Consider the following 16,007-nt stretch of genomic DNA (forward strand, 5'->3'; position numbering starts at 1 on the left):
CTCTGGCACGAAAAATAACGGATACATAAATAAGTGCTGCAGGACCAGTAATCCCTTCCAAAATGGTAGATCAAGAAATCACCATTAACCTTTTCCCTACTGGCATATTTGGAGATTGCCAAAAAGCAGAGTACTTAGTGCATTGCTTCTTTCTAAAGCTGATAGGCGACAGAACACGAAAATGATTCAAAACCACGTTTAAAACTTATATCCTATGCCATAGACGCTAGCTCGTCCAGCCACTCGCCGTCAACATGACGGAGCAGCAATGATGGCACTGCAAAAAGGTTCATATTGAAATGGAAGTAGAACCATGACCTCCAAATTCGGTGCTGCTTCAAACATACCGGTACTTAGCCTAGTGGTATGACGCTTACCGTCATTCATAGAAGAAACACATAATTATGCAGTGTAATATGTCAAAAAATAGGAAAGGCTAAGAATTGACATAAATGTTAATTATATATTATAATTAGCCTTATTATTATTATTATCGAAATAATATTATTAAAGAAAATAGGTTCTTGGTCTGATAGTAATAATATGCTATTTTAAATTCGTTTCAAAGATAAATTTATGGCTCTCAGTGGCTGGTAGTTTTTGGTATTAAATTTTTTTTCAACTGCAGCTCTGTCTATGATCGTCAGATCACAGACTGCAATCCAACCGGAAAGTAAAATTTCCATTATCAAAATTAAATTAAATGCACCTGTTTGGGTTTCCAAATAGAAATTAGTGGTACCCAGTGAGTGATTCGTATCGAATTTAAAAGAATTTGCTTAATTGTTGTAGTATAAATATGGAAATCAATTATACAATTTCAAGCACAAGTTATTTATAAATTGATAATATCCTATTTGAGACTATTATTGAACTATTTTAGGCCTTAGATTACCTGGCGTGCGAAGTGTATTTTACTTCAAGATATCGGATTTTATAAGTTCGCACTTTAGTTCAATTGAATTGAACTCAATCAACATACCATTAATTATTATAATCTATTTAGTTAGGGGAAATATATTCTCCTTCCTTTCACAGGGTGCGCCATTTGTTTTGTCTTTGTGAAGCCAAGGCGTGCTGTAACGTATTCATATCCTTAAAAAAATTTTTAAAAGAGTTACAGCAGAAAGAAGTACAATTTCTGCATATAAATCACACAACCCTTTTGATGACTTCTCGTATTTCCAGACATCTTACACAGAAGTACTAAAAAAGAGGGGGAGAGAGAGAGACAGACAGCAGCTGATAATTTATTACAAAAAGAAACAGAATATGATCTCATATATAATTATATTTGGCAAGAAGAATTTTTTTCTTTTTTAATCAATTATCTGATAGTTAGGCACTGAAAAACAAAAGAACTCGTAGTTAACGAAGAACATAATTTCGAACAATGGCGAAATAATAATAATAGTAAAAAAAAAAGAGCATTTTGTACATAATTATTTTTCGTTTTCAATATTGTGAATACTTTTACATTCGTCTGTACTCTCTATATATATATTTATACATACACCGGGTCGAAATAATTGCACATAATTTCTGTTTACTTCGTGACCAGAAAGAGTGACATGACCTGCATGCACACAATATAGTATGTATGTTAAGTGACTCGCACTTAACAAAAGAAAAAAAATACATGTGTAAGAAGTCTGTTCTGAAAAAAAAAAAGAATGAATTCTTATCCGAAAAAATAACAAAAAAAAGCCATTAGAAAAAAAGAGAGACAAAAGTACACTTTTCATAAATGGCAACCGAATTCAGCCAAATTTTACTTTGGCTTTACATTTTTAATCAGCTTTGTGCATTTCTACTGAATTCTTCACTTAAAGCTTCAAAATCTAACTCTGGCCCACTCTCGATATTCGAGTCTAAACTCACTTCTATCGTACTAGTCGTTAAGTCCATAGCAATGGTTCTTTCACTTGAAAACTGAAAATTAATACCAGTACTCACTTTACTATTAGACGAGGTAACAACAGGATTAGTTTTCAATTCTTTTTCTATAATTTCTTGAGGAGAAATACAATCTAACTGATGCGTTGTGTTTGAATCACTGTTCACTAGTTTCGACACTCCACTACTTTCAGTCACTGAGAGAACTATGGAGTTCTGATAAGCATCTGACTGACTACTACTACCCGCATTGGTTTCAATTCGCGATTCCTGCGAAGTAAACTGTTGCAAATCTGCAAAGTTTGGACATGTTAAATCACTTATCACTCCAACACTATCACTATTTGTTGCACTTTTCATAGGAGACACTGAAATACTTAGACTCTTTTCATTTTTTATCTTTTTAATCTGTTCTGCTATAAGTTCACCAACAGCATCTATTGATGTACTAGTTTTGTTTTCATCTTCAATAACATCTTGTACAATATCAGTCAACTTAACATCTACAGCTTCTGCTTTCGGAATGTCACAGGTACTCAAAATAAAATCCATATTAGTCCTACTATTTTCACAGGAAACACTATTTATATCAATGGTCTTTTCTTGTAACTGCTGATGTGGTGACGGCTGATCGTGTCGCCCATCGTCTAACCGCATCATTTTCAGAGGAGGATCATTTATTTCCATCTGATTGCTACCATCCACTGAACTTAGAGATTCATTCGTATTTTCATCGAATGTGGCTTCCTTGTTTGTGTTTTCTAATGTCCTAGTCTGTAAGCGTAGTTTCTGATCGTCGCTTTCGTCCACATAGTAAGTGCCACATGGAACACCGAACATGTCTGCGACTCTCGCTTCTGAGATCTATGACGAAAAAAGAAACAAACAATATTAAAATAAGCATTTATATTCTACATCCAGGTACTTAAAGAGCATTTCAAATATATCAAAATAGTCATTTATAAATGTTGCTAATTATTGTGAATTATATAAAATAATTCTGCACTCGGTTTGAATATATATACAATGAGCCTAGCTAGGAAAATATATCTTGAAAAACAAAAATTTCACAATATTCTCCCAATTCTATTTGCATTCATTACGAGGCTATTTTTATCCACCTGATAAAAACCAAATAAAATATTCTGGTAGCTTTCTGTTTCACGACATATCTCTGTTTAGTGTATGATAGTGACATCCAAATATCCGCTTTGATAACTATTTGTTATGAAGAACATTAAGTAGGTTTTAGATTTGTAGGCTCTCGGTATATTATGGCCATTTAGCCCCTCACGTTTGAAGGATGACGTCCCTCGGCGAGCACACTAACCGGGGAAAGAGAAGGAAGAAAGCGGCATGGGACCTATACGTTAGGTACCACCCCGGCATTTGCCTAGTGTGAATGAGGAAAACCCAAGAAAACCTCATTCAAGGTAGCTGGCCTGAAAAAGCTGTTACACTTTTTCGCCCGAGTGCCCCCACCGGGAATCGAACCCGGGACCGCTCGCACCGAAGGCGAGAGCGTTAACGACTACGCTATGCGGGGCCGCATGAAGAACATTGTACAAGGGTTATTTATATATGCTTTACATTTATGACACCATGTCGTGGACTGTCCGGGCTTGTAAGTTAGGCATTACCCTTTCCACAAATTCTCCTTGAAAACGTATGTATTGTTGCCACCTCTCCAGTACCTTTCGTATGGCCGCATAGTACCATTCTGTCAGACAAGTGCTTGCAGGGCGCCACTGTCCTGAAATCTGACAATGCATAGGGAATTCTTCATTTCATTTCATATGCGCAGTCGGTAGGTGCGAGGTCTGGTAAGGACGGTGTACCAACACAGTGAACCCCGGTGCCTAGCTCTAAGTGTGTTGGCTGATATGCGGACGAGCATGGTCATGCAGAAGCAGGTGGTCTAATTTCTTTTGCGATATAGTTCCACTCAGCGACGCAACCTTCGTAGAGAAGCAGAATACACATCGATGTTGACAGTCATGTTTTATCCACGATCAGCTACGAGGGTCGTTACAGAAGATCGCTGTCACTTACTTTGCCAGAATCGGATGGATCAAAACTTCTTTGATACACGAAGTTGCGTTTCCATGCCCAAACTATTACCTCATTTCCGGCTCGTAATGATGAAAATGAGACTCACCACCCGCGTGAGAAACCCGTCCGGATCAGTAGCGTGAACTGCCAACAGCTCATGGTACCTATCCTCTTGTTTATTTTTGTTCCAATGTCAAAGATCGTGAAATACAATGTACACAGATTTTTTTTTTTCACAATTTCAGATCGTAACGGATGATTTGGTCCAATATGCGCCGATTGAGAGTTCAACTTGTCGAACATGATTCGCTTGTTTTCGGCAATGAGCTACTTAAAAAAAAAAGCAAAGGTCGCATCAGTCCGGGTCTGGATGGCCGGCTGCTGCTATTTCTCTTTTCATTCGTTTCGTTCCCACGTACAAATCTACTCAATCTAGTTGAATACTGCTGGACGTGTCGGGCCACTACAACTACCCATTGCGCGCATCTGCTGTAAATGTCAGTGAATTTGTTGCCTTCCTTTCATAAGAACTAAGCAGTACACCATGATAATCACCTTCCATGATGTGTCATTGACGACAAACAAGTTGCCCGTCAGATGTCACGCTGGTCACTACTCCTTATATCTATCAGCCTGCAGCATAATTATTCTCTTATTCTCTCTTTTATATTGTTTTATTGGAGCCGACTTGTCACTTCCAGAGTTCAAATACCAAACCTAACCTTAATTATTTTTACTACGCTACGCGGGGCCACAATTGACTATTAATGATAATATTCAAGCTTTAAAAATAGTTTTCATTTCTGTGTTAGCAATCAAAAACGATAACACTTGTCTCTTTCATATGGTGTTCTCACAGATTTTTGTAAACTGTTTTTCCTGATTTTCCTTGACAAAGGTTTACCTATTTCCCTGACAAAAGTTCGTTTAATTTCTCCACTTTCTCGTAACCCTTTTGGCACATAACTGCTTATGGCGACTCAAAGGAACTAAATAGTATGAATGAATCCGGAAGTCGTCAATTTTGTTGTGTGTATGTGGTATACAAATAATATCTATAGATAATTTAATTCGGGCAAATTTTGTATATCATTAAATCAAGATTACAGAAAAGAAAAATAACAATAATTGAATTAACTTTGAGCAAATAGTAGAACACTTCAATTATCTTATTCGCATTTCCGAGATTAAGTTAAATATTAAATAATGAATAATAAATTTGTAGAGCAAACAAAATGAAAGAAAGCTTAAAATTCAATATATGTATTCCAATGTTTGTCCGGTTTAGAAATTCTTAGTCCAATTAGTTAACTAAATGTTTAAAAAAATACACAAAATTTGTGTCTCATATTTATAATTCTCAAATACTTATAATTTTGGAAGGAAACGATTTTCGTTTATTTTTTACATAAAATACCCTTACCTCCGCCTAAAGTCAAGAAAGAAAGAAAAAAGAACCTTTAAATACATCACTTATCTGCCGAATAAAGTGGTCAATGAAAATAAATAAACATATGTTTAAATAGATTGGTTCCATCTTTATGTGTTATCCATATGAATTATATTAGGTTTATACACTGACAACTAAAAGTGCTATAACTGACTGTCATGACAATATACTTATCTCGCTGCACATCAATAGCATCCAATTATAAACTTTATAATAAATTTCTTTAGCATGGAGACATGCGGGAATACCTTCTACTGCTTTATATTCAGACTTCCTTATTATTACAATAATATCTTTTACACAGGATTCGAATTCTCCACCTTCAGGTTATCAAGAATATAACGATACGTTATTAATACTACCAACTGCATACATGAATAAAATGAATTACAGACGTGTTCAAATTATTAGACTCAACATTCAGTTTTTGAATGTTTTACTGTTCTTACGATATTACGCGAGAAAATACATTCGAATTTAGTCTAAATTACTACTTTGTAACTGTGTCCTAATTTCTATTGGGTATGCCATATGCTTTACAATATCAATAAAAAAAAAATGCGTACGTAATATTCAAATATAATTACTATAAAGTGTGTATATCTAAATTGGAAACAAAAAATGAAATGGAAAACTTACAAGAAAAATATCTCTCACACAAAGATTAATATTTCTTATGAAATCCCTTATTCTTTATTAAGCCTTTTATACTCTGTGGCATCCTATGTACGAGTTTAGCACATTTTGCCTCCCATTCAGCATCGTGATACCACAAATTGTTGATCTCCTTGATCAATTGAAGTTTGGTTCTAATGTGCTTCTTCTCTAACTTTTCTTTCATGAAGCTCCAAAAGTTTTCAATCAGGTTCACATCAGGACTAGTGCCTGGCCACGGAAGAACACTAATTTCGTTGTCTTTTGTCACAGCTTTGGCCCGGTGGTATGGGGCACCATCATGCATAAAGATGAATTGTACTTCATCAAACCAGACTGCAGTCTGGGAAAGCAGTTTTTCATGAAGAACTTGGAGGTATTAGTCGTGCTTTATTGTCCTCTCTACTTTATACAGTCTTCCAGGCCCGAAGACATAGATCACACCCCAGACCATGACTGCAGTAGGATACTTCACGGTTATTAAAGACATTCCAACTTGAATTCCTTCTAGGTCAACGTCGCACATATTGTGAACATTCATCAGACATAAAGACACAGGATTCATCACTGAAACACACTATTCTCCAATCGTCAGCAGTCCAAGATTCTAGGCCTCGTGCCCATTCTAGGCGCTTCTTTGCCATGATTGGAGTAGACTCTAATTTTTGTTTTCTTTCTTGACCGTGTGTTTTTATTCCCTCGGCACAAACAATCCTTCGAACACTTTCAGGTTAAATGTCTCCGCCATACTCAGTCATTTTTATGCTTAAGTCTATTAGATGTTGCATTTCTGTTTCCCAGAGCCAATCTTTTTAGTTTTTTGATATCTCTTAGCGATAGCTTTGGTTTTCGTCCACACTTCCCAACCCTATTTTGGCTCTTGTTCATTTCAAAAGAGATTCTACTCACAGATTTTTGTTCTATCCCAACTCTACTAGCAATATATTGCCGTGTATATCTTATTTCGACCAGAAGTATTTTGTTAACTTCCATTTTACGCGGAGAAAGGTCTTTTGCTTTTCCCATTATGCTGTAATTACAGGACTTCAGAAAATAAAAGATTGATACACGAAACACGTCAAGATCATTTTAAACTGGCCCATTCGAACTGTTACACGCTTTGAGTGTCGTTAACTTCTTACGACAGCAACCACAACACTTCAGACTGTAATTTGTTGATAGGAACCACAATAGCTATCTATAATTGAAACACCACTTTCAGAATCCCCCCCCCCCCTCACTAATACCATCTGCTGTTCAACGGTGATATCACCACTTCAACTGTACAGTAAACAAATGAAGGATCCTATATTGGTGGTTTAATTATTAAATTAAATGTTCTAGAACTATGAAATTAGGACTTCTACGTCAATTTTGCATTTTTCGAGCTTGAATGTAATAATTTCAACACGTCTGTATGTACAGACGAAACGATGAAACACAATAAATAAAATAATGGACGAATAATGAAACAATAGACAGTCTGGATGAAATCGTATTAGTCTTTTTAATATGAGAGCACAATGAACAAACATGACACTTTATATTCAAATACAAATTAAATATCAGGCATGGGGCGGTATAGACCAGTGGTTTCCTAGCAGCAACAATCTTAGAAGTTCAATTTTGGGCAAATGAGGCTAGCGCCTATAACAATTGTACTATTTTACTTGAGATTCATGTATGTATTTATTTTCAAACCGGCAGTTAATACTCTAAATTGGAAAGTAGGTGAAGGAATATAATACTGCACCAAGAGGAAGTCCAACATACAAATATCTCGGAATTATGGATCACGTACCAAAGAACAATATATATATATAAACTCAATACGTCTTCCATCGGTAAATTTGAAGTAATCTTTGTCATTTTCTCATCTTCCGAAGCAATTACAAAAACATACATTTCCCAAGAATGGAGGACAAGAGTTCTCTCATATTGGAAGAATTTACTAGTGACTGCAATTAGTAGCAATACTTCCTTGTTATATCTAAAATGTGTGACGCCGAACGACATGTCACACCTACTCTTCAGGTATTCATATCCCTTTCCATTTCTTCACTTGGCTATTTTATCCACCCTTCTTGGCAAATATGCATTTTCTAATAATCCGATTTCTTATTCTTTTATACTGCTTCTTAGCTTCAATGTTATCGACATTCTTTATTTTCCTTCTCCCATCCATTAAATCCAGAATTTCCTCGCTATTTTTTTGTTCGTGACGTAATACGTCCTTTGCAGTAGTAAGCAGTCTAGTTTTTATGAATGATTATTCCTTGTTTACTTCTTCCTTCGCTGGTTCTTGTGCTAACTTCTACTGTTGTTTTTTTTTTTTTTTTACATAACTTTCTTGAATGTCTTTGTTCTTCAGTTTGCCTGTGTTAAGTCTTCCGTTTTTTCTTCTTTTTTCTTCACTTCTTAAATTTGAACTCACTCTTCATCGTGACCAGCACAGATACTACGAACCTGAACCCACAAAGTGGGGATGATGTATATATTTCCTGAAAGCTTGGGTCAAGGTAAGATCAAAACCGGTTACCAAAATTGTGGAGGTCTCAAGCATTCTGCTTGAGGGTAGCTCGTTACTCATTTTTATTAACACCTTTAAGCGTGCCTTAAAGTCCGTTGCAACCCCGAAAAAACTGAAACGGTGAGACAAATATGAAAACAGAAAAACATGTCTTTCATCATTTCAAAAGTATAACGTATCAAAGTAAAATAGATTGTCCCAGGGTCCCCCAAAGGGTCCCAGATAGGGTCCAACTCAAATTTTTTAAATGAAAAGGGGGATCAACTTGCATATCGTATGAAAGTTGGTGTTAAACAAAAGAAGATAAATCAAATCAAGATTCTCTATGATAAGCCTGTGCAAAATAGCGGTGAGTCAAAATATCAACACAATCTTTATTGCAAAGTCTATGGCCACTAGTATGAATCTGAAACGGTGGAATAGGTGTAGAAAAAAAAACACGGATATGTCATTATTTCAAAAGTATAATGATTCAAACTTTAGAAAAAAAATGTTCCAGGGTCCCTCGCAGGGTCCCATACGGGGTCCAACTCAAAATGTTGAAATGGAAAGGGGTTCAAGTTGAGTATCATATGAAAGCTTATGTTAAGTGAAAGAAGAGGAAACAAGTCTCGATTCTTGATGAAAAAGTCTATTGCCACTCCTATTAATCTGAATCGGTGAGACAGATGGAAAAACAAAACAAAAGAAAAACTAAATGTATCAAAGGAAATGACTCGTGCCAATTTGCAATGCTTATCGACAGTCGAGACTTGTCCAATTCTGTATCATTTAACACGAGCTTTCACATGATGTTCTCATTTACCCCCCTTGGCACTTGAAACTTTTGAGTTGGACCCCGTCTGGGAACCTGCAGTTGAAACTGGGATTTTTTTCCTTTGATACATTCTAGTGTTTTTTTTTTTTTTTTTTTTTTTTTTTTTTTTTTTTTTTTTTTTTTTAACACCTGTCTCACCATTCAGATTAATAGGAGTGGCAATAGAGTTTTTCATCAAGAATCGAGACTTGTTTCCTCTTCTTTCACTTAACATAAGCTTTCATACGATACTCAATTTGAACCCCTTCCTATTTCAACATTTTGAGTTTGACCCCGTCTGGGACCCTGCGAGGGACCCTGAACATTTTTGTACTTTGAATCATTATACTTTTGAAATAATGACATATCCGTGTTTTTCTTTCTACATCTATTCCACCGTTTCAGATTCATACTAGTGGCCATAGACTTTGCAATGAAGATTGTGTTGATATTTTGACCCACCGCTATTTTCCACAGGCTTATCATAGAGAATCTTGATTTGATTTATCTTCTTTTGTTTAACACCAACTTTCATACGATATGTAAGTTGATCCCCCTTTTCATTTAAAAAATTGGCACGAGTCATTTCCTTTGATACATTTAGTTTTTCTTTTGTTTTGTTTTTCCATCTGTCTCACCGATTCAGATTAATAGGAGTGGCAATAGACTTTTTCATCAAGAATCGAGACTTGTTTCCTCTTCTTTCACTTAACATAAGCTTTCATATGATACTCAACTTGAACCCCTTTCCATTTCAACATTTTGAGTTGGACCCCGTATGGGACCCTGCGAGGGACACTGGAACATTTTTTTTCTAAAGTTTGAATCATTATACTTTTGAAATAATGACATATCCGTGTTTTTTTTTCTACACCTATTCCACCGTTTCAGATTCATACTAGTGGCCATAGACTTTGCAATAAAGATTGTGTTGATATTTTGACTCACCGCTATTTTGCACAGGCTTATCATAGAGAATCTTGATTTGATTTATCTTCTTTTGTTTAACACCAACTTTCATACGATATGCAAGTTGATCCCCCTTTTCATTTAAAAAAATTGAGTTGGACCCCGTCTGGGACCCTGGGACAATTTATTTTAATTTGATACGTTACACTTTTGAAATGATGAAAGACATGTTTTTCTGTTTTCATATTTGTCTCACCGTTTCAGATTTTTCGGGGTTGCAACGGACTTTAAGAGACACTTAAAGGTGTTAATAAAAATGAGTAACGTGCTGCCCTCAAGCGGAATGCTTGAGACCTCCCCAATTTTGGTAGCTGGTTTTGATCTTACCTTGACCCAAGCTTTCAGGAAATATATACATAACTCCACTTTGTGGGTTCAGGTTCAAGTACATCCCGTGTAAGATGTAGTTAACTGTCCATATCCGATCCTGAGTAACTTCTGTAATTCTTAATTTGGTTTCTGAACCTCTCTAATCTGTACCTATATAGACCTCTTGATATTTTCTAAGTATAAATCCTGCGCTTATGTTTCTTGAACAAAGTATTTACTACTACTAACTTTTCTTCGTGAAAAATTCAATGAGTTTTTCTCCTCTTTCGCTTGCACTTTCCTAGTCCATATTTTCCTACTGTTTTTTTCTTCTGTGCCTTCTCCTACGATAGCATTCCAATCTTCTACCAGAATATGTATCTTTTCTCTTTTTATGTCTTTCATGGTGTTTTCTATAGTTTCATAAACATGCTCTACTTCTTAATCATTGTGCACTTTTGTTGACACATATAATTAGATGATAGTAGTATCCCTTGATTTGGTAGCTAGTTTTACTGCTATGACTGTCGTTTTACTATGTTATAACTTCTTCTTACTTATCGTCCTATTTTCTTATTCATTATCAATCTAACTCCTGTGACTCGTTTTCCGTACCCGAATTAATAACTGAGGCGCCTAGTATCAAGATCCGCGACATCCATTTAGCTTAGTTTCGAGTAATCTTGCAAAACGTGTAGTGAATCTCCATATATACACGTACAAAGTCCCATATTTGAAATACACGTACATAGTCCCATATTTGAACTAGTTTTTTAGTATGATATATTAAGCTTTTAAACAAAATACTATTTCTATGGAATTCTTTTAGATCAAACATATAACAAACGATATATAACTCAATTTCGGTTTTTAAAAAAATGGCGGCTTTTGATACTACGTGCCTCAATTCTATGTTCACCTGACCAGAAATCATATTATTATCCATTTTACTTCGCGGATCCCCACTATATCCACGCTCAGTCCTTCTCTCTCTCTTCATATTTTCTAACTTACCTGCTGATGTTCAGACTCCTGATGTTGCATCATCTACTTGATTGCCTGTCCATAACTACCGCGACTCCCTTCTCCAAATCCGTGGAGCTAACTGCTTTTGCAGTACAGATTCTGAGTTTGGAATAATTCAGTTTTAAAAATCGCCATTGCCATCTGAATGTTGCTGAAAATTATACAGTGATGGTTTCCTATTGCCTTTCATCGGTTAGGAATCTACTTTTTTGCCGATACGCTACTGGTTTTCGCCGTTGTCCGCTTATAACGCAGGCAAACATAACGTTTCCTGTAGATCTGGATCCTCACTATGAGAATAGCTCTCTAAGCCAAAATATCATTGTCCAAGACTTGCCCCAAGAGGTATGTGCGGTGTTCTAACACACCCGAGTGAAGTGTTTAATTTTAATTTTATTCCCCCAACAATTCGTTTATGAAAATATACCGGAAAAGTTATATGTACGGAGTTTACTACAAAGGGCAACAGTTTATGACCAGAATATAACTCATTGTCATGTGCTAAGTGTTCTAAAATTATCCTAACTATATTATTTTACCGTATATTTAATAGTTTCAGATTCTAAAGCAAAATACGAGGTGCTGACTATTTAATCACTACTAATACGATTACCTGAACTTCATGGCTTCTGTCCTTCGAAGCTGGATTGCTAAGAAGAATGTCTTGCACCACAGCCTGTATTTTCTGTAAAAGCGGCTGAAGTTCTGAATACAATGTAGCTATTCGGGTTTCTTGTGACTGAACAGCTTCTACTCGCATCAAGATCAGATCCCATAGAGACAGAGAGCGTGCAATTACAGGTCCTACCACCTCCACCAATTCTTTCACTTCACACGTAGCCATTAACTGCAAAGAAAATATTCACATTATACAACAATAATAATAATGTAAAGATAGACAGGAAATGGATTGCTAGACTAAATCAAATCTTTTAATTTAGAAAAAAAAAAAAAAAAAAAGGCGCCAAACTGCTAATACTGCAGTTTTACGGTTCTGTTTCTCCAAGGAAGAAAATGCAGGTGGTTTACATGCGCCTGAAAATGTAACACTTATAAACGCATGAGACAGGTATCGATTTTTTTCACGATCATTGCATGTTCATTTCACGGAAACAGGTAGTTTTCATGTTGATAGGGTTTAAACCTTGCAACGTGAAAAATGCGTGTAAACATGTAGAGAGTGGAAAGACGTGTACGTAACCGACATATTCTATGTAGTTGACACATACGTTACCTCACGAGGATCTGAGGCTTTTCATTTGATAAAAATGTATTGACATGTTAAATACAGGTGATAGCGAATTAGTGGGCATGTTAGGGGAATATACATGTAACGTACATCGCATTAAATACTATACATGGTCAGGACCTTGCATATGTGTATGACAAACTGGAGAAGACTTGGTGCCTGAATATTACATGTCTCCTATGTCTATAACGTGAATGTTTAGCTCCAATCCACCTTGTTCACCACACGTATCTGTTTAATCCATTTATTGGCAATCACGAACATTGCATTTTCCGTTTACCTGCATATTGTCTGTACATTGCATGTATGTGGGTTCATACTTCGCATGTACACGGAGATAATACAGGCAATTTATTCAGTTGTAATCCAATGTATTATACATGTGTCAAGACCTTGCATAGCGAATGTCGAATTGGAGACTTGTGCTTGAATATTGCCTGTCTCTTATGCCTATAACGTGAATGTTTAGCTCCAATCCACCTTATTCACCACACGTATCTGTTTAATCCATTTATTGACAATCATGATCATTGCATATTCCCGTTCACCTGTACATTGCCTGTACACTACACGTAGGAGAGTTACACACTTCGCATGTACACGAAAATGATAAATGTAAAATAACATATTCTACATCATGCGTTTTCCATGCCATACGCTAATACATGGTATTTACATGTAATGCGAATGTCACACGTGTATATTACAAGTTGATAAACAGGCACCCTCCTTGTACTTTTCATTCTTACTGTATTGCGAATGTTATCAACAACCCATTTAAGGTACTTTACATGCACATATTACCTCCATTTACTTGCATGTGAGTGACTACGTGTACATTGCATGTTTTCAGTTTAATGTACAGGCTCTGTACAACGCGTGTTTCCGTGCAAAATTTCCAACAGAAGTTTAATACTTTTTCGACATGCATATCACCTGAAGACAATCTGCCTGCAATATTTTCTTTACGTGTTTTCGCCGAAACAGGCACCTGTATAATGCATGTCAAAATCTGACAGGCAGTTCCATGTACAAAACATTGCATGTTTCCTCAAAAATTTTCATAATAGATGTACTTATTCTTACATATTAACCGTTATAGCAGACACAGTGAACTTTACGTAGTGAGCTTCTATATAGATAAAAAGCCTTTACATTTCCGATGTAGTGTACATACACTTCACTCGTAACATTCTATTCTTACATGGATTCTCAATTTCCTACTCCTACTAGCTGATTATATTGTATACTTATGAACTTTCCACATTATCTCCTTTTCCTTTTCGGATATAAATAACTTCCTTAATGTTCTCGGCATTTAAAAAAAAAAAAAATCAGCTACTAGGAATACAAAACGGTTATAGCTTATTCAGACTTATGGGTGGACTGTTGGTTTTATGGGAACAGTGATGCCAAGTTGAGCATTAAAAACAAATGCAGAACAGATCGCGCTTCTATTATACTGCCGACTGATATTGCCAACTCACGTAGTAAAAAAAATCCACCACCACGACGATTAATAAATAATAATAATAATAACTTACCACATTGAATCAATCGCACTCCAAAGGATCAATTCCTTCCATATGTTTTGTCATTCCACTCTTTGTCCTCGGCTATCCCAATATTTACCCACGATTCGTCCATGTATACTATGTTTCTATTTTGGTTTCGAAATTTTCTTATTTGCCGTAGATATTTGTGGCGCAACGACACAACATCCTCTCTCTCTATAAGCATGGCCTTACTTTGTCTTTTCTCATAAACAAATTCAAGCTCTTTTAGAAGTATGTGGAATGTGGATCTTTTAAAGTTCGGTAAATCGGGATCTTAAGTTACCTGTTTGAGAACGGAATAGTGTTGGTGGCAAATTTCTAAAGAAGAACTCATGGACCTTTTGTCTGATCGCACTCCTAACAAATTCATTATATTTTACAAATCGACTGTTCTTTGCAATTTTCTTTCTTAATCGCTTCTTGTTCGGTGTTACAAAAGGTCCAAGACAATACAAAAAATATAGACCAACTTGGGTGCACAAATGCTTCCTTTCGGAGTTAAAGGCTGCCGAAAACACGAAAAAATGAACTTTAAAGGTCCATAGCTCCAATACTATGGGAACTACCCTAGTCGGGTCAAGGCTTTATTTAGGAACTAGGATATGTCCTATTCAAGTATCCAAGTTTTAGAACGCTGCGGTATTCATGTAACAGTTTTTATAGAGGGAGTTTAGCAACGGGCATATAATTTGAAGTACTCACCAACTACCTTCATAAAATTTGTTGCGGAAGTACCGCAGGATTCTAAAACTTGGAAACTTAAATAGGGCACATCCCAGTTCCAAAGTGAAGTCTTGACCCGACTATGGTAGGTTCCATAGTATTAGAGCTATTGATTTGATTTTGAGTTTATCGTTCTTTTTAGCAGCGAAGCTATACGAGACGTGGATCTACAGCTTAACGTGGTATCCGAAACAGATGAGCTCCCGCTGGGAATAAAACCCGGGTCTCCCACGCCAAAGGCGCGTACGCTAATTGGTTAGTATGAGGTAGCTCGGCAAAGGTAATACTAGGATCTATGATGAAACGAGTTAATGATAAAGACTGTCCATCTTTCAGTACTGCGAAGAAATGGAAACAACATTTTACATGTAGTCATATTTTCATTGAAGATGGGCCTGAAGACGGAAGATCCTGCAGTTTTTTTTTTTTAAGTGTAACGTCCCACGATTATTCACCGAGGCTAAGGAAAACGATAATGATTAAATGGATGATAATGGTGAAATGATGAAAGTGGGAGGAAACTGAAAACTCCAGAGAAAACACATGCACACAGTGTTTATCCGCCATAAAGTTCATCTGGCGCGAGCTGGAATCGAATCAGGGATCCCACACACCAGATGTGAATGCTCTACCACTGAGCCACCGTGGCCCAGTAGTTTAGTTTCCACCATACTGCACATCTAATATTATACCTACCTCACTATCAGCACAGTGCGTACCTCGGTTGCTATAATCTTTCCAGAGGCAACACTGGCACAGAGTTTTTATGAGAACTGGATTATCATTACGATAGAGAG

General features: G+C 36.2%; 1 protein-coding gene and 1 non-coding gene across 2 annotated transcripts in view; both read right to left on the reverse strand.

The window, feature by feature from the left end:
- Window positions 1-1,273: 1,273 nt before the first annotated feature.
- Window positions 1,274-16,007, reverse strand: part of LOC145695101 (uncharacterized) — a 32,973-nt gene continuing 18,239 nt past the window's right edge. Inside the window, exons 5-6 of the mRNA XM_081771999.1 lie at window positions 12,296-12,529; window positions 1,274-2,760 (exon numbers count right to left, since the gene is read on the reverse strand). Of these exons, the coding sequence (XP_081628125.1) occupies window positions 1,795-2,760; window positions 12,296-12,529 (1,200 nt within the window). The 3' untranslated portion in view covers window positions 1,274-1,794. The remainder of the gene's footprint in view (window positions 2,761-12,295; window positions 12,530-16,007) is intronic.
- Window positions 3,370-3,443, reverse strand: TRNAR-UCG (transfer RNA arginine (anticodon UCG)). Its single transcript has one exon. It is a non-coding gene; the product is annotated as a tRNA-Arg (tRNA).

Source organism: Thermobia domestica, chromosome 9 (genome assembly GCF_964235325.1).
Source record: "Thermobia domestica chromosome 9, izTheDome1.hap1.1, whole genome shotgun sequence".
Taxonomy (NCBI): Eukaryota; Metazoa; Arthropoda; class Insecta; order Zygentoma; family Lepismatidae; genus Thermobia; species Thermobia domestica.